This window comes from Meles meles, chromosome 1, assembly GCF_922984935.1.
Source record: "Meles meles chromosome 1, mMelMel3.1 paternal haplotype, whole genome shotgun sequence".
NCBI classification, from domain to species: Eukaryota; Metazoa; Chordata; class Mammalia; order Carnivora; family Mustelidae; genus Meles; species Meles meles.
This window is the reverse complement of record NC_060066.1, coordinates 199629473-199655107: the sequence shown is the minus strand read 5'-3', so window position 1 is coordinate 199655107 and position 25635 is coordinate 199629473. Positions and strand designations below refer to the sequence as shown.

Below are 25635 nucleotides of genomic sequence, written 5' to 3'. Positions count from 1 at the left end.
GCAGGTACGCGGCGCGCGGTTCCGCCCACCCTCACTAATGATTGGCTCGGAAGGGAAAAGGGGCGTGCCAACCCAGGCTGCTTGGAGACTATCCTCCCCTCCGGATCCTGCAGCGCCCCCTGGCGTTCAAACGGAGAAAAACGCAAAGTGTCGTTGACCGCGCTCCGCGGACGGAGGAATGAATGCTGGCGAAGGGACATCACCGCAGGGTTCAGTCGTGAGGGTATGGAAGCCCCAGTGAGAGCCGAGAGCTGAGAGTAGTCCATTTTGGCATTGGGAGCCATAGAGGACTTCTTGAACTGTAGTAAAACGAAGAGCAAGCCAGGAGGCAGGAATACCAGATGGGAAGGCATCGTGATAGCCCTAGCAGAAATATGGGGTGGAGGTATGGGGAGAGGAAGTATTACCAGGGGAGAGGAGAGAGAAGCGTGAGCATTGAATGAGGAAGAGCCTCTGTGATCATTTTGTCTGTCTTATATTTATTGAGCTTGCTTTGGGAATTCTGAGGCAATACAGAGAGCTTAATGTCTAACTGGGAAAATAAGACCCTTTGGCTGCTCCAAAGGAACGTTTTTAGAGTAGCAGGGTGAGAAATTGAGAGCCGCAGGCCGAAGAAGTGCCTGTGTCAACCTTCTCTGGCAGGGAGGTCACCGGTTGCCCTACAATTTATATGCTGTGTGCTCAAACAGGAGGTGAGGTCATCAGGTGGGGAATGTCTAATGACCCCACGTGGCACACAGTCAGTCCCCGCCTATCAGTGAGAGAACTGCAGCATATCAGAGTTTGAAGGGACTTTGGAGATCGTGGATGCTATCCCTTTCCCTATTCCCATTTTACAGAGGAGGAAACTGAGGCCCAGAGAAGGGACTGGAGTCGCCCAAGATCACACTGCTCGTTTGAGCAGGGATGGGACAAGAATCCAGGTCTCCTGGTGGGGAATCTGTATCTCTGAACAAGCTGCTCCTCTCTCACACCCTGGGAGGGGCTGGGACCTGTGTTGACAGAACCAAGCACTTCCTCATTCTAGGAGCCGCAAGGAAACCCAGTAGCTTTCGCTGAGCTGTTTTATCTCTAGTGTTTTCTCTGCAAGATTATGTTGAAATAGTCCCCAGAACCGTAAGCACTGACACCTCAAAAAAACAAACTAAAACAAAACCCATTTTGTTTGCACACATCTTCTCGTGATCAGAGTGAGTAATGGTCTTTGGTGTTAGAGAACTCATCATGGGGAAGATAAAATGGGACACTGTGGCCTTCACATCTCCTTATCCTCATAATCAACATGTAAATCTGCAGGGACATGCAAGAGACATGACGACAGAGTGGACAAAGCTGGAAGTTGGGAAACCTGCCTTTCTAGCACTGGATACCATCTTGTTGGGTCTTCTTGGGCAAGTCTTGTCCACTGAATGGGCCTGTTCCATCATCCAAACAATGAGGGCAGCTCTCTCCCATCCAGGGCCCTCCTTCTCTGCTTGCTCTCCTCCTCCATAACCTAGTGCTTTACTTAGGGCAGAAATGAAGCATGAATGTGAAAAGAGAAAGGTAGAAAGTGATGAAGGCATTTAATTCAATCATTTTTAAACTCTAGTTTTATTCCTTAAACATTAAATATTTACTGATTTATTCTAGGAACTTAAGCATTTTATTTGCTAAAGGGAGAAAGACCCCACCGACGAATAAAGAAAGGTTATGTCCAAACTTTAAGGAGTCACAAATTTACCTTAAAAAACTCATGCCAGGGGTGCCTCGGTGGCTCAGTGGGTTAAGCCTCTGCCTTTGGCTCAGGTCACGATCTCAGGGTCATGGGATCGAGCCCCACATCGGGCTCTCTGCTCAGTGGGGAGCCTGCTTCTCTGTCTCTCTCTGCCTGCCTCTCTGTCTACTTGTGACCTCTCTGTTAAATAAATAAATAAAATCTAAAAAAAAAGTGTAATTGACATTAAAAAAAAAAAACCCTCATGCCATGTCTTTGCCTTACAAAAAGATACGTATCTGGATTAAAATGAAATTTGATGTTCCAAAGTGCTTTTCAGGAGCAGTTTTGTTCCACAGATGTTGACCAGCGCTCTTAAGACTCTGTGCTTTTGGGCACCTGGGTGGCTTGGTTGGTTAAGTGTCTGCACTGGGCTCAGGTCATGATCACTGGGTCCTGGGTTGGAGTCCTGGATCCAGTCCTGTAAGGGGCTCCCTGCTCAGTGGGGAGTCTACTTCTCCCTCTGCCCCTCCCCACTCCCCTGCCCACTTGTGCACCGGCGCTCACTCTCTCTCTCTCTCTCTTGCTCTCAAAGAAAAAAAAAATCTTAAAAAAAAAGACTTTAGGCTGTTATCAAGAATAGCCAAATTATGGAAAGAGCCCAAGTGTCCCATTGACTGATGAATGGATACAGATGTGTGGGGGGGAATATATATATATATAGATAGATAGATAGATAGATATAGATATACACACACACACACACACACACACACACACACACACACATATATGGTATGATTAGGGAACAAACTAGAAGAACATATGGGAAGGGAAAAAAAAAGTGGGATGGAAGCAAACCATAAGAGATTCTTAACAAAAGAGAACAAACAGGGTTGATGGAGGGAAGTGGGTTGGGGAAGGGCTAAATGGGTGATGGATATTAAGGAGGGCACTTGTCACGTTGAACACTAGAATTAACTAGAATTTAAATAAAAATTTAGGGGGAAAAAAGTCTCTATGCTAGATTGTCTGGAGAACTGGGGACCAAGACGTGAACATGAAGGTCATCTCATGGGGAAAGACTAGCCAGTGACTGCCACTTAATACAGTCCATGATATGGGCTGTAATTGAGGGGTTGACTTTGTCCTGGAGGGGCTGTACTGAGTTGAATAATGTCCCCCCAGATTTCAGGTACACTCACAGAACCAGTGAATGTTTCCTTATTTGGAAATAGTCTTTGTAGATATAATTTGTTCAATTAGGATGAGGTCATACAGGATTAGAATGTGCCTTAATCCAAAGATTAACATCCTTGAAAGAAGACACCAAGAGATAAGGTGAGGAGAGGAGGGTCATATGAAGATGGAGGCAGAGATTGGAGTTATGTTGCTACAAACCAAAGAACTTCAGGAGCTGCCAAAGGTTGGAAGAAGCAAGGAAAGATACTTCCTTAAACCTTTGCAGGGAACATGGCCCTGGCGATGCCTTGATTTTGGACTTCTAGCTTCCAGAAGCTTCCATGAAAGAGTAAGTTTCTGTTGTTTAAAGCCACTTGGTGGAAAAAAATTTAAAAAAAATTTTTTTATTTTTAAGTACTCTCTCCACCCAACGTGGGGCTCGAACTCATAAACCCGAGGTAAAAAATGGCACGTTCCACCGAAAGAGGCAGCCAGGAACCCCAAGAAATTAATACAGGACATAAAATGAAGTATATTGAGAAATAACATTGAGTTAAGATTGCAGCAATCTGATGTTATAGAAATCGAGTATTATTCCTAATCAAGCAGAATTTGACTGAACTAGGCCAAGACGTTAGTGGTAAAGGGGGGCAGGCTTTGGAAACTCCAGCTTTGGGTACATATCAGCAGCGTGATCTCAGGCAAGTGATTTTTGCCTCTTGAATGTTTCCTTATTAAAAAAAAATGAAGGTACCAAGACCCTCTCGGTCAGGTTATTCTGGAGACTAAATAAAATACTTCATTTGAAAGCACTTATCCCAGTGTGTGGCACATAGTAAAGATTCAATAAAAACCAGCTGGCATTTATGATCAGAGCACATAGTAGGTCTACCCTACCTAAAGTTGCCTCAATTAATCCCTGTCACATGACCTTGATGATTTCCTTCATTGTACCAACAGTAATTATTTTATTTAGTGGCTGTCTTCCCACCAAAACGTAGAATGTAAACCCCATTAGACAGGGGCAGAGTCTCATTTATGGCACACAACCAGGACTTAGCACAAAGGCTGGCATGTATTTGTGAGATGGGTGCATGAGTGAATGGACAGCGGGCACCTTGTCTTGCAAACAGACAATGGAGCTGAACTGAGGGGCAACCGGGAACGATTTGGGGGTTTATAAAATCTTAGTGAATGTCTTCCTTTTTCTTGGAGTTAGACTGAGCCATTGCTTGCTTCCAGTGGAAGGACTTCAAAGGGGTCACAAAAGTCTCTGAAAATTCTGTGTCAGCCAGTCCCAGCCTCCCTTGTGTTCCCCAGGGACCTAGGAAGTCACAGTGGCTGTGAGTAGAGATTATCAGGGAGTTTAGTGGGGCCATTGCCCTAATAACAAGATTCCTTGAACTAGAGGCTTGTCAATTACCTATGAAAGAGGTAGGATCAACACCCTTGATCCTCATTGTATCAAATTTTTTGGTCCTCAGTAGGAAAGAGAGTGGGGTCTTTTATAGCCTTAGAACCAAGGAGGTCCCAACAATCAAGCAAGAACGGGGTTGGCCAGCCATCCCCTCTGACATCTTGAGATCCCGGGAAAAAAATCCATTCATCTTCTCAGATGTCCTTTGAGTCCCTCACTGCTGAGCCTGAAGGCTCCATCTGGCTCCCGTGCTCTCTGGAGGATGCAGGCACTGAGCCCTCTTGTTAGGAGAGGTTCTCCTAACCTGAACGTGCACTGAGCCTCCTCAAGCCTCTTGCACACTTTGCCATTCCTCATAGGGCTTAGGTATCCAACAGTCTGCATGCAAACATGCATGGCCAGGCTACCTGCCAGGGTCAGGGCCATCAGTCATCAGCGAAAAGGGGTAAGAGTCCAAGCCTCTGGGGCCTGGCTCAAGTAAGACAATAGGGTGAAGGCTGCTCCTCCAGGGAGTGAAATGACTCTGACTCAGCTTGTTTAAAACTGTGAAAACTCATCAGCATTCAGAGCAGTTTAGTCCTCTGGAATCTGACCATGGGGTGATTTTCACATCAGCCTCTGTCTCAGTGACTGAGGACCTTGGGACTTCTTTGTTTCCTTCAAGACCAAGTCTCCTCAGATGTTTCCTCCAGTGGGCCAGCCAGTGGTGGGCAGAGGAGCGGATCTCCCCACTCCGCAGGGCATAGATGATGGGGTTGATCATGGAGTTGACAAGGCAGAGCAAGGAGAAGAAGGCAAAGACCTTCTTGACCTGGTCGCTTAGGGTGGTGGTCAGGCTGTAGACCATGAGGGCCAGTACCGGGAGCCAGCATATGAAAAGCACGGCCAGCACCACCCCCAGGGTCTTGGCCAACCTCACATCAAGCCTCATTCGCACCATTCCTGGCATCTGCCTGTCCCGGTGTTCAGCCAAGCTGGCTACATGCTGATGGGCCTTCCAGAGGACATGCCCATATGTGTAGATGATGCCAGAGAAGAGGGAGGCAATGAACAGAAGCCAGCCCAGCAGATAGTCATTGGGGATCAGGGGGAATAGCTCAGAACAGGGACTGGGACAGCAAGTCCATCCCATAAGGGGCAGGTAGGAGACCAATGCTGAGAGGACCCACATGATGCCCAGGGTTGCCAGTGCCCTCCCACGGGTGAGTAGGACTTTGTATGTGGGTGGGTGACACAGACAGAGGTAGCGGTCAATGGCAGTCAGTAGTAGACTGCCTACAGAGGCTGTGAAGTTCATAGTCACGCTGCCAATCTTCAGTAGGAAGACAGCCTTGGAATCCATGCCATGGAAGACATGGAATTCCACAAAGTTGCAAGCAAAGATCACACTGGCAAGGAAGTCAGCCACAGCCAAGCTGCTAATGAACAGGTATGAGGGCTTCCTGCGGAGCCGGTGGGAGGACAGGATCAGGCAGAGTACAGCCAGGTTCTCCAGGGCACTTAGCAGGGCAAGAGAGGTGCACAGCACGGCAACAGCTATCCTTTGGGAACTGTTCAGGACCATGTACTCTTTCATGGGGTCGAAATCCAAGCCATCCTTACAGCCATTGGCTGCCTCCATCACCCAGCGTCTCTCCATGAGGTGGGTCCCTTGGCTCCCGCTGGGCTTGTCAAGAAGCCTTTGCTGTAGTACAATGAGAAGAAGGAATCGTTTTCAATCAGGCAATAATGACTTCACACAGTCAATATAGCTCTAGACCAACCCTTTACCTGTGTTGAGGAATCACATGTTGAAATAGCAATTTATATTTTGTTCCTTTATATTTTGCCCTCTTTCCATTCTATTGGGTCACTAGATCTGTACCGGTTGCCTTAGGAGAGGTATGCGGGAATTCAAGATGCAGAAGTGGCCTGTGAGGTTTTCAGTCTTTTGTTTCCAAAAAGACCAATCCTGAGACTTCCCTTTAAAAGAGAAATCTTCAAGGGCCAATAACTAAGAAATCAAAACCAAGAAAAAGTGGAATCCAGAATACTAAGATGGAGCGGATTTTTCCATTGGTTTTCTGTTCTGTTTTGTTTTGTTTGCTTGTTTTGGTAAGTAGGATGCTGAGGTTTTAACAACAAAGACAAAACTTTGTCTTCACATCAGCAGCGTTGCCAGATAAAATATAAGAATCCAGATAAACCTGAATGTCAGATAATTAATCTTTTTTTTGTATACGTATGTTTTAAATATTGAGAAACACCAAACCAGAGCACTCAAATATCATATGGGACATCATTAGATACTATTAGAAAGCAAACTTGAAATTTCTCTGGAGGAATATACCTTCTAGCCGGCACATGAGTTTCCCACATGAAGGGACCCATGGGATTTGAACTCCCAATGTAAAATAACAAAATATGTAAGGACATGTGAATAAGAGTTCGCAGAAATGTCAGACAGTAGAATGAGACTTTCAAGGATTTCATGTCATTCTTGGGAATATGTTTAATATAATTAAACCATAAGGAATCAAAACGATGAGTACATAACGGAAGACTGCCTCGGCAGATTTGAAAATGAATCAAGTAGAATATCTGGAATTCTGGAAGTGAAAAACAAAGTCTTTGAAATAAGAACCCTTAAAAGTAGCTGAAAGAACAGACCAGATTAGTTGGAAAGCATTGATCCCAAAGGTAGATCTGGATATTTTGGAAAACGCAGCACAAAGAGACAAAGAGATGGGGCAGATGAAAGAGAGGTTAAGGACTGAATGAAAAGTCCTAAATTATATCTAACTGGAGTCTCAGAAGGGAAGAATAGAAGTGGGGGTGGGCATTGGGGAAGCCATAGAAGGGGCTGCGGAGAGTGGAGACTTGTCTAGAATTCTCCTTATCCTCCTCAGATTCAGAAATCACAGTGCACTACAAGCAGAATTTATTTATTTATTTATTTATGAATTTCATTTATTTATTTGAGAGAGAGCAAGAGAGAAAACATGAGAAACTACAAGCAGGGAGAGGGAGAAGCAGGCTGCATATGCAGCAGGGAGCCTGATGCTGGGCTCAATCCCAGGACCCAGGGACCACGACCTGAGCTGAAGGCAGCCACTTAACTGGCTGAGCCATCCAGGTGCTCCTATTATTTATTTTTTTTAAAGTTTTTGTTTACTTGAGAGAGAGAGAACACAAGCTGGGGAGAGGGGCAGAGAGGGAGAGGAAGAAGCAGGCTCCTTGCTTGCAGGGAGCTGTCCCAGGGCTTGATCCCATGACAAGATGGGATCAAGATTTTACTCAGATCATGACCTGAGTACAAGGCAGATGCTAACCAACTGAGCCACCAAGGGCCCCTACAAGCAGGATTTTAAAAACAAATTAATTCCATATTCACATATATCATAAAAAAAACTTCAGAACACGAAAGACAAAGAGAAAAAATTAAAAGCAATCAGAGAGAAAGGACACAATACCAGCAAATGAATCATAATGAAACTTAAATGCAGATTTTTCAATAACAACAAAACCCAGAAGAAAGGAGGGGGGCTAAACTTTAACTCAAACTAAAGAAATACAAGTCAAGTTGTCGACGAACAGACCTTTCCTGAAGAAACATCTAAAAGGTATGCCATCAGCAGAAGGAAATTCTTCACAGAGGGAAGAACAGAAAGGCAAGAAGGAATTGTGAATAGATAGGTTTCTAAACGCATGAGCAAATAACAAATGTCTGTATAAAACAATAATAATAGGGGCACCTGGGTGGCTCAGTGGGTTAAAGCCTCTGCCTTCAGCTCAGGTCATGATCCCAGGGTCCTGGGATGGAGCCCCGAATCGGGCTCTCTGCTCAGCAGGGAGCCTGCTTCCTCCTCTCTCTCTGCCTGCCTCTCTGTCTACTTGTGATCTCTCTCTCTCTGTCAAAAAATAAAATCTTTTTTAAAAAAATCAAGAACTTAAACATATAACTAACAAACTTCATAAGTAGAAAGCATTAAAAATAGACTCCTGAATAATTCTTGGGTCAAAGGATCCTAAAGGGAATTAGGAAATACTTAGAATTGTAACATTAAAGCCTGTGGGCTCTATCTGCGCAGCACCAAAAAGGAAATGTATAGCCCTTTGTGCTCATATTAGAGAAGAAAAAAGACAAATGTCCTAAACATCATGAAATTAGAAAAAGAACAACAGTGTAAATACAAAGAAGGCAGAAGACAGAAGTAATAAGACCAGAAATTAATGACATAGGAAAGCAAAGGAGACTAGAAAAAACTGGAAAGACTGAAGCCAGTTTTTTCAAAAGGTAATAAAAGAGGCAAACCTCACATTAGATTTCTGAAGAAAAAAGAGAACCCATACGGAAGAAGAATAAAGACATGAAAGAGAAATGGTTGATAATCCTTTGCAAAGACCTCAGTAGCAACCACAGAAATGCAAGTTTCACTCCTACCAGACTGGTAAAAAATTCAACCTTTATATGACAGAGTGTTGGAGAAGGCGCGGACCAACAAGGACTTTCAGCGCCTCCAGGAGAGGGGGGCAAGTTGGCACAACCACGTTGGAGAGCAGCTCAGCGAAATCTGGTCTGGTCCATGTGACCCCGCCCTCGGAGGCATCAGCTCCTGGGAATGTGCTCCCGAGGGACCCTGACACGTGTCGCCGATGACACAGGGCTACAAGAGTATACATTTCCTTCTCTTGTTCCTTATTTATTTATTTAATAATGTGGCAACTAGGAAATTGTAAATGACAGGTGTCTCCCGTCGTGTCCTCAGGGGAACAGCGCTAGCCCAAGCCAAGGTGGTGTACTGCTCCAGGAGAGCCGGGGCAGGGCGCCCTGCTTAGCAGCCATTGCCAGAAGCCCCTCCCTGCTCCCCTACTCCCCCGGATCCTCCGCCATTTCCCAGATCCTTCTACTTTCTTGCACTTTTGCCCACACCTTCCCGCCCAGGTTCCTTTCTCTGGCTGACCCTCCTTCTTTCCCCTACTTCTGAACTCATCTTCAACCTGTGAAGGTTTCCCTGATGCCCCGTCACACAGGAAGCTCCCAACCCTACTCTGCTTAGTTTGTAACCAGTCCCGCACTCGGCTTTCCTCCAACCAAATTAATAACGGAACTAACCAACGTTTGCAAGGAATTTAAATTCTACAGAATAATTTCCACAGCCACAATTTAATATAATCCGTATAACTTTATAATACGAAACTAATGGTTATTGGAGTGCCTGGCTGGTTCAGTCAGTATAGCCTGTGACTCGATCTCAGGGTTGGAAGTTCGAGCCCCACATGGGGCACGGAGCTCAAAAATAAAGGGTGCCTGCGTGGTTCAGTTGGTTAAGCAGCAGATCTTGACTTCAGCTCAGGTCATGATCTTACGGTCCTAGGATCTAGCTCCAGGTCCGGCTTCTCGCTCAGCACAGTCTGCTTGAGATTCTCTTGCTCCCTCTCTCTCTGCCTCTCCCCACCCTGAGTCATGTTCTCTTTCTCTAAATAAATAAAATAAAATTAAAATTATGGGTATTGTTATTTCACAGACAAAGCAGGCTCAGAGACATTAAACCATTTGCCAGAGGCCCCACGGCTTGTCAAGGTCAGAGACTGGGTCTTCATTATTTCTGGGTCTTCAGTGCCTTGCACATGCCTACACACAGTAGGTGCTCAAAAACTCCCTATGGAATGAACCCATTTGGATGGAAAGGAGCTGCCTCAAATGGAGTGGACCCCAAGTAGGAGTGTAAGGGGGAGAGCAGTACACCTTATGGCTTGAAATTCCAGCCTGGTCGTCTTGTTCAAGATAATAAATGCCTCAGGTTTCCCATTTCTTATCTGTAAGATGGGTTTTGTGAGGGTTTAAGTAAATTAATATGATACCTGTGCTTATTATTATGATTCTGAGCATCTTCAAATGAGGATAATTCACCTACTGTGTGTGGTTGTTAAGAATAATACGCCTGACACATCCGAAGGGCTCGGTAAATGGCAGCGCTTATTATAATCTGGTATTTTAAAATTAAAAAAAAAAAAAAGATTGTAGGGGCGCCTGGGTGGCTCAGTGGGTTAAAGCCTCTGCCTTCGGCTTGGGTCATGATCCCAGGGTCCTGGGATGGAGCCCTGCGTGGGGCTCTCTGCTCAGCAGGGAGCCTGCTCCCCACCCCCACCCCCGCCTACTTGTGATCTCTGTCAAATAAATAAATAAAATCTTAAAAAAAGATTGTATTTATTTATTTGACAGAGAGATCGAGAGAGTGAGTCCACAAGCAGAGGGAGGAGGAGAAGCAGGCTTCCCACTGAGCAGGGAGCCCAAATGTTGGGCCTGATCCCAGGTCCCTGGAATCATGACCCGAGCTGAAGGCAAACACTTAACTGACTGAGCCACCCAGGCCCCTGTTTTAAAAATTTTAAGAGAGCAGAACAATTTTTACAATTGTTGGAACCCCTGTTCCTTCAGGTAAAATCTGTGTTCATATCACCTTTGCCCTCTCTTCAAGGCAGTCTGAAGAGATCAAAAACCTCTCATCTAATTCAGCTCCATCATTTCAGCATTGAGAAAACAGTCCAGGGGTAGGGATATAATGTCTTGAGGTCACCCAACAAAAGGGCAGCGGAGCTGGAACTAGATTTCATATCTGAAATCACAAGACGAGACCCTTGGTCTGGAGGCGCTGAGATGACCCTGTGCACAGAAGCTGGGAAGGGGCATTTGCCTGGGACAGAGAGCAGGTGCTAAGTGTTGCCAGAACCACACCAGAGAGCTGAGACAGGAAACGGTGCCAGCTTCGTTCTCGGCACTGGTCACGAATGAGTGACAGTGCAAGGCTTTCTCAGTTCCCATGTCCCCACCCTGTCACTTTGGGAAGCTTCCTCCCTGCATGCTGCTGCCCCAGCCAAACACCCCTGTCCCCATATTTCCCTTAGGAAACTGTCCCCTCTCATCAGAGAATGGCTTACCCCACGCAGAGTCCAGCCTAGAAGAGGGATGCCAGTGTGGTGGCCGTCGGCATGCTGAGCTTCACCCAGGTCTGGTCTGGCCACTGACCTGTGGTATCGTCCAAATTAGATAAGGGCAGGAAACGCAGGCCTTTGGATGGAGGGCCTAACGAGACAACATCCGACTGCAACAGGATGCGGAGAGCAACAGGAAACCCAGTTCCCTGCCTGGTTCGCCTGTGGGCAGATAGAAAATCCTTCTGGAATCAGAGTGTCTGACTCCTAGATGGGCCTCCTTCCCATCTAGATGGGCAAGGATGGAAGTCTGAGTGCCCGGCACAGAGGGAGACTCTGTGGGTCCACTAGTTCCACCCTCTGCCATGGCTGGTCATGTGACCCTGGGCAAGTCCCTTCAACTTTCTGAACCCCTTTTCTCACATATGAAATGACAAGGCCAATACCTGTCCCAGTCTCTTTGGAAAAAGCTATTGGCGGATGGCCTCTACCGAGGCTTTTTCACTGGATCCACTGTGATGGGGTCTCCATCTTTTCCAGGTGTGTGTAAGACTTCACACCTGTGCATTTGTCAGGGGAAAGCGCTCCTGTTTTTTATCCTGTGTCCGGGGAGTTCCAAATAGTAAGAAGGACAGAGGCAGACAAATTCATTTCGTGACTGACTCTGTACAAAAGGACGATTGAAAGAGAACCGACCCACCAACCAAGTGCCACCCCGCCTTAGAACAAGCCAAAGCCCCAGAACTACCTGACACGCTTTGGTCAGACAGCATGTTGGTGCTCGGCAGCTAAGCCGCAGCCTGCAGCCTGCAGCCGGACTTAGGCTGAGTGGGTGGGAAGGGAACCTTCAGGTGAGGGGGTGGTGGTGGGAAGGTGCAGGGGGTTGCCCCTGGGGGGTTTTTCCACCTGAACTGAAAGTATGAAGTGAAAATGAATGCCACAGTAACAACTGCCCCCGCGTTCCTAGTGTTTAAAGCCAGGGACAACCTGTGAGGTGAAAAGAACGTGACTCTCTGACTGTGGTCACTACACCTACAGTGAAAAGCTGAGATTAGAGGCCAAGAGCCAGCATTTTTCTCTCTGACTGGGAGTGGGGGGTGGGGTGGGTGGGTGCGGTCTTGGGGTCCAGTTCCTGTTCTGCTACTGAGTGTCTTTGGATAGCTCCCTTCTCCTTTTTGGGTCTTTCTTTTTTCACCTACCTTCCTTTCTTTCTTCCTTTCTTCTTTCTTTCTTTCATTATTTTTTAAAAAAGATTTTATTGATTTATTTGGCACAGAGAGAGAGAGATCACAAGCAAGGGGAGAGGCAGGCAGAGGGAGAGGGAGAGGCAGGCTCCCTGCTCAACAGGGAGCTCAACGTGGGGCTCGATCCTAGGACCCTGGGATCATGACCTGAGCTGAAAGCAGATGCTTAACTGACTGAACCACCCAGGCGCCCCTCTTTTCTCATCTTTAAAGCAGGTGGGTAGACTGGGTGATTTTTTTTAGGCCTCCTCCCGGATATTCACCAAATCGAATCCCAGTGCTGCAGGTTTTGCAACCAGACTTCTCTGGATTCGAATCCAGCTCTCTACTTTATGGGCTGTGTGATTGGGCAAGTTACTTCACCTTTTTGGGCCTCTGTCTCATTCATCTGTAAACTGGGAGAAATACCACCCTTATCACATTGTTGTGCAGATCAAGTGACAGAAGTTTACTAAATTTGTGGCACTGTGCCTGGCTCCCAGCACGTGTCCAGTGAAAGGCAGGAAGTGGCTTCGTTGAGTTAGTTTATAGGATTTTACAGGATTCTGTGCTTGAGTCTTGTCTGACCCACACCTGAAAATTGAGGCAGATAGAAATCTCTCCATTTATTCTCAGCTGACACTTTGCTACCATGAAGTCCAAGCCATCACGTTTTTTAAAAACTTATTTGGAGGGGCCTGGCTGGCTCAGATGCAACAGTGTGTTACTTTTGATCTTGGGGTAGTGAGTCTGAACCCCACATCAGGTATAGAAATTACTTAAATAAATAAAACTTTTTAAAAAATAAATAAAAATAAAAATTTTTTTGACCTGCATGAATTTCTGGACCTGCTTCCCAGCAGGCTGGGCTCTTGGTGCTGTGTCCAGCTGTAGGAAGGGAATCATGGGGGTTTCCTTCCACAATCCTTCTCCCAGTTCCCCTTGGTGTTTGACAGCACTTGGTTGCAAATTGTAAGGAAGTTCTCTGGAGTTTCGGGCTGTAGGCTATTGTCCTTTGCCCAAATCTTATCTATTTTTTTCAGGTCCTAAATCAAGGCCACCTTCTCCAGGAAGCCTTCTCTGGCTTTATCTGGATTTATCTGGATTTATCCCAGTCCCTCCAGGTGGATGAAACTCATTGAGTCCTGCTGCATGGATCACTGTCTACCTTCTATTCTTTGTATCAATAATATAAGTCTCATCTTGCTTCCTGGACTGTGAGCTTCTAGTTTTGAGAGTAGAATCTGGGTGAAGGAGTGATGATATCTTTGTATTCTAGTTCCCCTCACACTGAAACAAAATTCTTTTAATGACAGGTTCCAAGCTAAGCTAAGCAGCCCTTATGGAGGTGGAAGTCAGCCCTGAGAAGGGAGACAATTAGATGGCCCTCTGAGCCTCCACTCCCTGTTCCCAAACCATGACAGACATTGCCCATTGGTCCCAGTCCCTCTCATCTTGAGCCTCACCATGAGCTCCTCACCATAGCACTGCTTGCCCAGGGAACCAGACTTCTGGAAAGACTGGGAACCAGGGGTGCCTGGGTGGCTCAGTGGGTTAAGCCTCTGCCTTCAGCTCAGGTCATGATCCCGGGGTCCCGGGATCAAGCCCCGCATCGGGCTCTCTGCTCAGTGGGAAGCCTGCTTCCTCCTCTCTCTCTCTGCCTGCCTCTCTGCCTACTTGTGATCTCTGTCTGTCAAATAAATAAATAAAAATCTTAAAAAAAAAAAGACTGGGAACTGCAAACAGCAGGTCAAAAGCAGAAAGTGAACCGAAAGATTGGCAACTGTCCTTGCTCTTGACCTTGTACTCTTGACCTTGTAAACAGCCAACTATGGTAGTCATCCGAGGGGTGGGGGGACCGCATGTAGGTGAAGGAACCTAAAATCCCTTCTGTGGTATAAGTCCAGGAGAAGTTTATTGATGCAAGGCAAAATACGGAAATTGTCCTAGGGGAGAGAAGCAAAGGGCTGCCCAGACCGACTGACTGATTGATTGATTTCTAAGATTTGTATTTATTTGACAGAGAGAGAGAACAAGCGAGCAAACAGGGGGAGCAGCAGAGGGAATGGGAGAAGCACACTCTTCACTGAGCAGGGAGGCCGACGCGGGGCTCAATCCCAGGACCCTGAGATCATGACCTGAGCTGAAGGCAGCGGCTTAAACCACTGAGCCACCCAGGCACCCCCAAGGTTGATTTCTTTAGTACTTTCTCTTTGGATTTCCAGCCCTGGAGCACAGGGCCTGGCATAAAGCAGGCACTTAGATATTTAAAAATCAACTTATTGAATAAATGAATGAGTGAATGAACGAACAAATGTAAACTGGGGAAAAAAGCAGTCTTTTACAGAGAGACTCTGTGTTTTCTTTTCCCTCAGCTGCCAGGAAGCTCAGAACTAAATCTGATGTAAACCTGCCATCCTGGGTCATTCAAGGTTGGTTCCTGATTCATTTCTTCTTCTTCTTCTTCTTTTTTTTAAAAAAGTGGTTTCTAATGTTTTGCTTTTATTTCCACTGCCCTAATTCATAATATAGGCCACCTCCAGTCCTTTAAGGAAAAAATTTGTAATTTATAGAATTGGCACAAAGGATCATCATTAAGGCCGTTCTTAAATGTCTAGTGGTTGGCAAAGAAACTCATGCCCCATGTGTAGAGCTAGACGATTCCATCCCAAGTCGGCTGTCCACCCACCATTCGCCATTCCCATCCAGGAGTCTGTGGCCACGGCCTGTTGTCTCAACACTCATTCTCCCTGGGCCTCCCTTCCTCATCTATCTGTATCAGCTCCAGCCTCTCTCCTGGGAGGAATTAAGCTAAATGGTGCCTGAGGTCTCTTTGCGCTGCAGCAAAGGTTAAGGGCCAAGGTTTTGGAATGAAACATTGCTAGCTTCACATCCCAGCCCTGCGTGTGGGCTGTGTGACCTGGGGGCCAATTCCTCAAACTCTCTGAGCCTCATCACAGATGAAGAAGACTCTCTGAGCCTTCTTCATCTGTGGCTGGGGACACGATTACTACCTGCATTGTTGATGTGCAGATTACATAATGATTTAAAACAATTAAGCAATCGCGTGGGTGTCTGAGTGAGCTGTAGTGTGTTTGTGTGTGACGCGGTGGAAAGAAAAGGGTCCCAGGTTAGGAATCGAATGCTCAGGATTGGAGCCTGGCTCTGACACCAGTTAGTTCTAGCACGAAGTCACTTTCTCTCCCTCTCCCCTGCACTGCCGTCTGAAAAGAGGATCGGGGGATAAGGATGATGAGGCTTGGCACCGGACTAGCACTTGCCACACATTATCTCATTTAAACCTCCAAACAACCCTGCAAAGCTGGTATAATTAGTTTCCATATTTTACAGATGAGGAAATTGGGGCCCAGAGATTTAAGAAACTTGCTGGGGGCCCCGGGAACCTGCAGTCTTGTTCATTCCTCTGAAGCCCCAGGGTCCATCCTGTTGTTTTACGTTCTTTAATTCTTGGTAATCAACTAACTGATCTGAAATCTCCCCACAGGACAGTTTTGTGGAGTCTTTTCAAATGGCTTCTTCCTTTTTTTCAGCTACCTTATACTTCAGCAACAACTACTAATGCCCATATCGTCTTTGACAGTTTGCATAATTTTCCCCACTGTTATCTGCGGCAGTTAGCATTTCTTGAGCAAACAAGTTCAGAGAAGGCACGTCACCCAAAATTCGCAGCAAGTGATGGGCAGAACTAGGACTTGAGCCCGTGTGCTTTGACAAAGTCAGGTTGGTAATGGGATAGGATCTAATGCAGGACCCTGCCGAGGGTGATGGTTCTAACAACAGACACAGGCCATCTTTGGTCTTTAGCCCCAGAGGCAAATTGCATTATTTCTCTTTCTGGCTTTTTCCTCTGTTGACCAATTTCACTCAGTAACGCCTCCCTGGCTACATTAGTGGGTCTAGATTTTAGTCTTATCCCCTCCAACCTGGTGGAGTCCTCATCTCCTCACCCCCAAGGGTTTGCCAGTCAGGCTCTTGGGCTTTGGAGTCAGACAGACCTGACTTCCAGTCCTGGCACCGCCAAACGTTAGCTCTATGTCCTCAGATGAAGTCACTACTTTATTCACTTGTTTTCCTCAGTTTCCGCATCTGTAAGATGGGAGTAACAAACAGTACACACTTCGTCGGTAGTGGTAAGGCACAAGAATTAATTGAGATAGCATCATGCTTAATACGGTGCCTGGCACGCAGTGAGCCCTCCATTGATGGCAGATTATATATATATAATATGCAGTAGCAGACAATATATATAAAATACACATGCATATTACAACTTTCTTCTGACTTCCCCAGGTTCTTTGCTAACTGGCACTGAAAGAGAGTGACAACAGCTTCTCTGTCATGCCCTTGGGCTGGTGAAGGGGGTCAGGGAGAAAGGTTGAGAGTCAGGAAGGGGGTTGGGACAATGTTAGGAGAACAGAGGGAGAAGATCACGTTTCCACTCAGGATGTTTGGTGTTGAGTGAATGGGAGTGAAAGGGAGAGTGCCAGGAATCTGACAGATTATTAACCAGGCTGGGCTAAGGAAGTCGGAACCTCTCAGCCTGCAGTCCAGACAAGAGCCCTGGGCCAAGGAGACAGGTTCCAGTCTGGGATGGAACTGAAGGCTGGGTAACCTCAGACCAAACCGTCCTCTTCTCTGTACACCCATCTGCACCACCAATGGGTTTTTGATGACACCTCAAAGGGTCCTTCGAGCTTGGAAGCTGTGCAATTAACCCCACGGGACGCAGTGGGGGAGGGGGCGTTGTTAGGTTGCAGACGAGCTGGCATGAAAGCCGGGAGCAGCGGTTCTCAAACTCTGCCATCTCAGCACCCCTTCACCCTCCTAAAAGTTACCCAGACCCTAAAGGGCTCTTGTTGAGGTAGGTTCCATCTTTTACTATGTACTGTATTAGAAAATAAAATTGAAAACTTAAAAAAATGTGTTGAAGGCACCTATTACATGCTAATAGAGATAACATATTTCTCATGAGAATTTCTTTGGGGGAACCTCTTAACGGTCTGGCAGCTGGATTTTCATCTCTGCTTCTGCGTTCAGCCTGTGGCCATATGTCACTGTGGTTAAAGTAGGTGAAGAAAATGAATTCGTAACTGTCCTGTCATACTTGCTTTGTGGCAGGCACTCTAAGAGGCTTTTTACCTACACAGTCTCCTTTATCTTGTAAATTGCACTTTCGGATAGATTGTCTCATCCACCCCCCCCCCCCAACTTTTTTCTAAAAGGGAGAGGTGGGTGGGAGGGGCAGAGGGCTGGGGCGGAGGGAGCGAATCCCAAGCAGGCTCCATTTCCAGCACAGAGCCTGACACAGGGCTCAATCTCATGACCCTGCGATCATGACCTGAGCCAAAATCAAGAGCCAGACGCTGAACCCGCTGAGCCACCCAGGCACCGCTTTCCCTATTTTGAGATGAGGAAGCTGAGGCTTAGCTAGATGGATTTAGCCAAGGTCGCACAGCTTGCAGGTGGCAGAGTCAGAACTCAGACCTAGGCCGTGATGCTGGTGGCCGGCCTGGAGGGAGGGGCATTTTCCCCCTACTTTGGGCAACAATCTCTTCCCTCTCCTTTTCCTCCTTTCCTCCTTGGACTGTTTGCTCCATCCAGGGACTCCAGTGCCTCTGTTAGCTGCCAGGATCTCAGCGCCAAGAGAGCAGGTGCTCGTCGTCTGTTTCGGTCACTACTGTGTCTCAAGTGCCTGGCACCCAGCCTGGCACACGGTAGCTACTCGGTAAATATTTGCCGAATGAATTGGTTGAAGGACTTCTTACCGATACTTGTGAAAATCCTCAAGGAGGGTGACCTTCCTCAAGATTTCCAAAGGGGACGCAACGGATCACTTTACAGGGGGAAAGAAGGCTGATGGAGGATGTATCAGCAAGAAGGTCATCCCAGGCTTAGCATTTCAGAAGTGATTCCCAAAGGCTCGATGGCAAGAGGACTTAGGACAAGTCTTTCAGGGCTTCACCTGCCCTGCTGTAAACGGGGGAGGGTGGGATCGTGGGCCACTGCACCTTAATACACGCCGCTTGCTGTGTGCCAAGCATGGCGTTGCCTGTGAACTTGGCTAATCCTCACAAGAAGCGAGGGAAGGCAGTACTGTTATCCTTGCCTCTGTTTTGCAGACAAAGGCGATCGAAGCACATAGAGATTAAGTGACTTGCCTGAGGTCCTACAGAAGGGCAGAGCCCAATTTGAACCCAGGCTCAGACCTGTAATCATCAGACCTTCTGCTCCCGGTTGCTCAGCCGGCTCCTGCAGCCTTCTCCTGGGGACTTCTGTCCTTTCTGGTGGTTTCCTTGAAATTCTGTGAGTAGCATAAGGTCCCCTGCTTCCTGCCTCATCAGATCCCAGGGTTCAGGGTCTCAGGATGGGCTGTCTGATGACGTGTGTCTTAGTTCTGTCCCAACAGGGAGCTCCCCTGTGATTCAGGGCATGTCGCTCCAATTCTCTGCCCTTCACCTTCATCTTTACAATAGGAATTAAAAGGTCTCTACCTCTCTTTCAAAGAATACCTGCTACAGAAAACTTTGAAGGTTCAGTCACAGTAAAGTCTAAATGACTGATCACAGCGCGTAGATCTCCTTGACCCTGCGGGTGGCCTGCTGCGAGTGAAAGCTTGGTTATCGGTCATTGGGAAAGGTGTGTGGGGTGTGTGTGTGTGTCTGTGTGTGTGCGCGGGCGTGTGTGTTTAAAGATATTTATTTGAGAGAGAGAGAAAGAGAGTGCAAGTGGGAGGTGAGGGGGGGCAAAGAGAGAGGGAGAAGCAGACTCCCCGCCGAGCGGAGAGCCCAGTGCAGGGCTGGATCCCAGGACCCTGAGTTCAGGACCTGAGCCGAAGGCAGACACTTAACTGACTGAGCCACCCAGGCGCCCCAGTTAGGGAGCATTGCTAAAATCATACCTAGAGATGGCTGGTCACCACTTCTGACCATGAAGTGCTCTCTATAGGGCAAACAAGGCCTTAAAACCATGATGATGAGGACTTTTTATGGGGCTTCTCTATACAGCAGAGAGTAGGCAAGGCTTAAACGAGTGGCGGACACTGGGAATCATGTGCCGTTCCCCCAGCCTCCTCGACTTCTTCCTGGCTCCCTGGATCCTAAAGGGCAGGGTCCCTGCCCTAACCTTGATTCTGGTTCTTTCTAGTTGCCGTGGTGGGGTTTGCGATTGGGACTGGTTCTCCCAGCAGGTGGGAGTGGTGGGGTGACAGAGTGGGCCAGTTCCTGAAACAGCGGTAAGCATGACAGTAATAGGAAATAGCACCGAATGAGCGCTTGTTGTATACCATGTGCTAGACACCATTCTGTGCACTTGACATATTAACTCAACATTCTGCAAGAGAAGCCAACCAGGGCCCTGGGAGCAGCCCCATTTTATAATTGAGGAAACTGGGACCTGCGAGGGGGCGGATGCACAGGCTTGAGGCCACTGACGTCTGGGTGGTGACAGAGTGGCTAGAGGTCACAGAGAAGCTGAAGGCAGGCTGATGAGTGAGTTGAGTCTGGAGTGGGCCGTCAGGCCACGGAGAGATGGGGAGAAGCCGGAGACGAGCCAGACGTCGGGGGAGGTGATGTTCACACTCACTCCACCTGCCTCTTTGTGACAGAGCGAATAATGTGCACGTGTGTATCTGCTTGCTTTGGGGCCGGGGGCGGTGAAGAGGAAGGAAGGCATGTTCTCATTTCTGGCCTGGAATTTGGGATCAGACCCAGTGTACTGATTCCCTTGGTACATAACGTGCAAGGAGACCTGGGTTTCCATCTCCTGCTTCCGTAAAGAGAGGTGATAAACAGATCAGGACCAACGGAGGCTAAGAAGGAAACTTACAGGGGCACCTGGGTGGCTCACTCAGTTCAGTGTCTGACTTCGGCTCAGGTCATGATCTGAGGGTCCTGGGATCAAACCTGGTGTCGGGCTCTGTCCTCAGTATGGAGTTTGTTTCTCCCTCTCCCCCAGCCCCTCCCTTGCTCATTCTCTCTCTCTCTCTCTCTCTCAGATAAATAAATAAAATCTAAAAAAAAAAAAAAGGAATGTATAGACAGAGGTTTAAAAGGCAGCCCCAAGTCACAGCTGTGAGTTCTGCTGCTGCCTCTCTTATTAGATCTGTGGTCTCTTAGGCAAACGGCCTCACCTCCCTGAGCCTCAGTGTCCTCATCTGTAAAATGGGGATAATGAGAGTTTCTCCACTCAGAGCTATTGTGAGGAGTAAATGGGGAAGGCGGCATGTTGCAGATGCGTAGGACAGTGCCTCGCTGGCACTGTCTACCCTCAGTAAATGTTAACCATTATGGTTCTTGTCTATGTGCAGGGCTCTCTGAGGATCGTGCCCCAAACGGAAAGAGTAAAATACAATAGAATGAGGGGGTCAGACTGGAATGTGTCCAGTCTCTTGCGACTCAGGAACTGTTTCATAGTAATATATCATGTTAGAAACCCCAGTGGCAATTAGTTGGGCCATTTCATGATTTTGTATGGCCCGTGAAGAAGGAAGAGATTTTAAGTCAAATGTACTATTTTCAATAAGAGAATCTGTTCAAAATTTTCCCTTGCATTTATTTTAAACCATTTATAATACGTGCATGATCTGTGAAGAGCAATTCTGACTTCTCTTCACTTTCCAAGGGGCACCTGTTCTTGATCTCTGTACATTCAGGACAGAAGAGACAGCCTGGTGGGTGGACACATTTTGAAGTGGTGTTTTATTGGGGGACCAAATGGACATTAAAATAGGCTGAAATATGGGGCGCCTGGGTGGCTCAGTGGGTTAAAGCCTCTGCCTTCGGCTCAGGTCATGATTTCAGGGTCCTGGGATCGAACCCCACATCAGGCTCTCTGTTCCACGGAGAGCCTGCTAACTCTCTCTCTGGCTGCCTCTCTGCCTACTTGTGATCTCTGTCAAATAAAGAAATAAAATCTTTTAAAAAAATAGGCTGAAATATAACAAGAGAAGGGAAATCACTTTTGGGAACGGAGCGTTAAAATTCTGGCATTTGACGCTTAGACAGCCGATTTGGACATTTTTAGAAGAATCTTAAGCAAGAGAAAATAGATCTCAGGTTCCTGTTGGCAAGCGTCTCCCTGCATGCCCCCTGCAAGTGGAGATTGCCTGTATGCCCGACACAGGCGAAGACAGAGTGCATGTTATTTTCTCTCTCTTTTTAAAAGATTTTATTCATTTATTTGACAGACAGAGATCACAAGTAGGCAGAGAGGGAGGCAGAGAGAGAGAGAGACGGGGAAGTAGGCTGAGCAGGGAGTCTGATGTGGGACTCGATCCCAGGACCCTGAGATCATGACCTGAGCGGAAGGCAGAGGCTTAACCCACTGAGCCACCCAAGCGCCCTTCTCTTTTTAACACTCTTTGAAATTTTGGGATGTGCAGTAATTTCCCTGATAAGCTATATAAGAAATGTGATCAGATAAACACGATTTATGAAGCTTGAGGTAAATTTTCAGGGAAGAGATCAACTTCCGTCTCCTTATTTCCTCGTGTTTCTGATATCAGCGTTCCTTTTGCATCCTGTCTTGAATCTGGTTCATTAAAGGTAGAAATTAAATAATAAATGATGAAGAATAAGGGCAACCTAAAACCGTGTATCAGTGGCCAAATGATAAACATCCTGGTTGGAAGAAATTAGATCATCATTTGTTTGATCACTGCTAACTTCTGCTTTTGATTCTTCTGTTTATCTTAAGAAGCTCTCACACTGAGAAAAATACCTTTTAAGTAGCAAAATAATTACTCACTAATTTTTTTAAAAAAATGGAACCAAGCTCCATGACCTTCTAATGGTGTGAACCTTCTGGAACACCTCTCTTCCTGTTAGGCAAAGCTGGTGGAAAGTAATGAAAACACAGACCTGGGTTTGTGGCTTGTCTCTGCCATTTACCTAATGTGACTGAGCCTTGGTGATCTCATCTGCCAAGTAGGTACCATTAAGATAGGACCCATGTGAAGTCTTGAAGAAGGTCCATAAAGCACCTTGCACCACCTCCCGGTTCTCAGCAGGCTCCCGTCCCCTGTTTTTAGCTCCGTCAGATCCCCCCAGGACCCAGACAGATCCACGGAGACCCACAGAGTGTGGATCTGCTGTCTAGCAGAGGCAACACCGTGAATGCAGCTGTGGTTCTCAGAGGAACTTTGGGGTGGCCCCAACCCCCCAGGGAGAGAAGGGCAGAGGGGAGAGGGGAGTTATGGTGGGAGGGGCTGCCTCTGATTCACTATGTGAGCAGAAGACTGAGGGGCTCCCTGTAGGGGTAGGAGTGGGTGGGGGAGGAGAGGAGAGGCAGCAAACCCCATAAGACATCTGACCAACCCATTTCTGCCCAGAGGTCTCACCTACATGCTTCCAATTTGGATGGGATCCCTGCAGCCTTCTTTCCCACACTTGGCTTTAATGACCCCGGGGGGATCCTGCCCCTCTGGTCTACCCCACTCATCTGTCCTTTTCTTTCCTTGACCTTTGGGGTCTTCACTGCATGGGGGTGGGACAGGATACACCCCATGCTCTGTGGACCCTCTCTCTCCAGAGGAGATGGAGGGAACAGGGAATAATGGGTCTTAAATTCTTTTCTGAGCTCAGCTGGAAGGGAGCTGATGGTTCCTCGAGCTTGCGTTGGGCCATTGTGCTTTCAAGGAGCTCTCCATAGCCGGGTCGCTAGCTGGTTCTTAGGACAATAGAGCCGGTTTTGCATTCAGACATCCCGGGGTTTCCACCAGCTCTGTGACCTTGGGCAAGGTCTTAATCCTGCATGAGCTTCAGTTTCTCACCTCTCAGATGTGGGTGCTGACTGTGCGCCTCTCTCAGGGCTGTTGCGAGCACCAGGCAAGAGAAGGCAGCAGAGTAACAGAGCTACGGCACACAGTGAACACTCCGTAAACCTGAACTTCAGAAAATAAATGAGCTTCCCTTTGAGACAGGTTGGTAATGTTGGGCTTCATTTTTGGAGCTGAAGAAACTACGGGGTAGAAAGGTGACATGAGGGGCACCTGGGTGGCTCAGTCAGTTAAGTGTCTGTCTTCGGCTCAGGTCGTGATCCCGGGGTCCTGTGATCGAGTCCTGCATCTGGCTCCCCGCTCAACAGGGGAGTCTGCTTCTTCCTCTGCCTCTCACCTCACTCGTGCTCTCTCTCTCTCTCAAATAAATAAAATCTTAAAAAAAAAGGGGGGGGTGATGCGGCTCATCCCAGGCCACCTGACCTATCAGTGAGGAGGACTTGGGTACAGCTGCCTGTCTCCCTTCAAAAAGCAGCCTTGGTGTCTCCCGGCCAAGGGACGTTTTACAGGGGTTGAGGTAGAAAGCAGAAACTGTCTGAAGAGAGCCCTTTTTTCTGTTCTTTGTGAAAGCCTGAGTTCAGTGAGAAGGTGAAGCTGGGGTCCCAGGTGGGTGGGGAGAAGAGCCTTTATCTGTGATCCAAAGCCAAGGACACAGGAGAGGTGGTCCCAGGGTCCCGCGTCCCTTGAGTTTTCACATCCTGGACTCTGCTGTCTTGGGGAGATGGTGGGGCCTCTGGGTGAAGTTACCGGGTGGTAACCCAATCCTGAGGTTAAACGCAAGGCACAGTGGTTTCAAATCGTGGCAAAGAATCTGGACTCCAGGCACATGAGGGAAGCGGAGAGGGCTGGACTTCAGGGGATCCAACCCCTTTGGACAACAGGCTTCCATCATAGGAGAAGCCAGGGCGGCATGAAGGCCAGGTGCCCCCCTTGTTCTGTGCTCTGTATGAGCCCCTAGGATTCAGCGGGCAATGCTGGCAAGGGAGAGAAGCTAACTACACACTGAGACTCCTTTTCTGACCAGTCCAGCAGAGCGAGAGAGCTCAGAGTCCTACTGAACGTGTTTTCATGAGAAAGACCCAAAGAACGTTCCATGTACATCTGAGAGCTCAGGGTAAGAGTAGCAGGTGCAACAAAGACGGGGAGGGAAGACAGGAGACACACCGGAGGGCTCTGCTCAGCTGAGCCATGCTCCCATTTTGCCCACCGTAGCTACCTGCTCTCGACCCACCCAAAGGTGAAGGAAGTGGTTCTTTGGTAGAAATTGATGCTGGGGCCAGCGTCGTTGGGGTCCTGCCTCCCAGGGCCTGCCCCAATTCCTCCTGTGCCCCTTCTCTGCCTCAGTCCTGGCCTTTGGGTCCTCAAGGTGTCTACCTGCCACCCATTCGAGGGAAAAACCGCCTGCAGCCCCCTCCTCCTTATCTCTACTCCGAAGGAGCGGCAGATGGCGTGAAGATCAGAATTGCCGCCTTAAAGCCATTTGCTCAGCCCGGGGTTCTCAGCTGGTGTCACCACAGCCAGGCCTCCCCACGGGCCCATGAGTGCTGGTCTTGGGCCCAAAGTTCTCAGAAGGGCGAGCTAAGCGGGAAGGAGGGGGACGGATTTTCCTGAGTCCATGGAGTTACCAGCGCCGAGAGTCACCTGGGTGCTGGCTTGCTGAGAGGACCTCCAGGGAGCGGGACCCTCCAGGGAGCGGGACCCTCCAGGGAGCGGACCCCTGGCCTCCCCCGGGTCTAGTGTGGCACTAACACACTCCTGAGCCGCTCTGCTCCGGCTTTCGGCATGTAGGTGACTACCTCCTTCCGTGAGTGCTGATTCGTGGTCCTGTCCAAGGGTGAGGACCACACAGCCCCGAGCCTTCCTGTGAGTGGTCCTCACACACCTTAGGAGTCCTCCCCATAGGGATCCGTTTCCCGCCCCTGGACAGACTCCCCCCAGCTTCTGACATCCCTGGGGGGAAGGGTAAAGTAGGAACACAGGTTTCACAAAACACACAGGTTCTCTGAAATGAGGAAGAGGCCCCACATAAAATAACAACAGAAAGTTACTCACCGTGGTCTGTGGCTGAGCTCCCAGACCCTGCTGGGTACTGAGGAGTCCTGGTGGTTGTGTCTGGGAGCTGCCCTGGGTACCAGTCAGAACTCCTGTTCTCAGCCACCCAAGTCGGCTTTCTCTCGCTTTTACTCTTTCTCACAGATGAGTGAGCATGAGGAGGTCTGGCCTTCCGTCCCCGTCACCACTTCCCCTCTGGGTCCCTGGTGCCACAGCATTTTTGTCCCTGTAATTGAGCTATTTCTCACAAGGAACTCTGGCCAGGGTGGGCTATAGGTATAGGGCCTGGAGTCAAGGGACTTGGGTTCTAATCCAACGCAGCTGTTAGGACCTTGAGCAATTCACTCAATCTTCC

The 25635-nt window shown here is 48.0% G+C and overlaps 1 protein-coding gene across 2 annotated transcripts; it reads right to left on the bottom strand.

Moving 5' to 3' along the window:
* Nucleotides 1-2665: 2665 nt before the first annotated feature.
* CNR2 (cannabinoid receptor 2) lies at nt 2666-25396 on the bottom strand. Of its 2 annotated transcripts, XM_046018456.1 has the most exons (3): nt 25281-25396; nt 11217-11432; nt 2666-5979 (listed from the first exon to the last, which is right to left on the bottom strand). In XM_046018456.1, the coding sequence occupies exon 3, from the start codon at nt 5932-5934 to the stop codon at nt 4852-4854; it is 1083 nt and encodes a 360-aa protein (XP_045874412.1). In that variant the 5' UTR covers nt 5935-5979; nt 11217-11432; nt 25281-25396; the 3' UTR covers nt 2666-4851. The 2 variants fall into 2 exon arrangements, with proteins under 2 accessions (XP_045874412.1, XP_045874419.1); XM_046018463.1 differs by lacking the exon at nt 11217-11432 and having other exon boundaries at nt 25281-25364.
* Nucleotides 25397-25635: the final 239 nt, after the last annotated feature.

Excerpts from the sequence above, each read along its gene's own strand:
- CNR2 (XM_046018456.1), bottom strand. The coding sequence starts at position 5,934 with ATGGAGAGACGCTGGGTGATGGAGGCAGCCAATGGCTGTAAGGATGGC.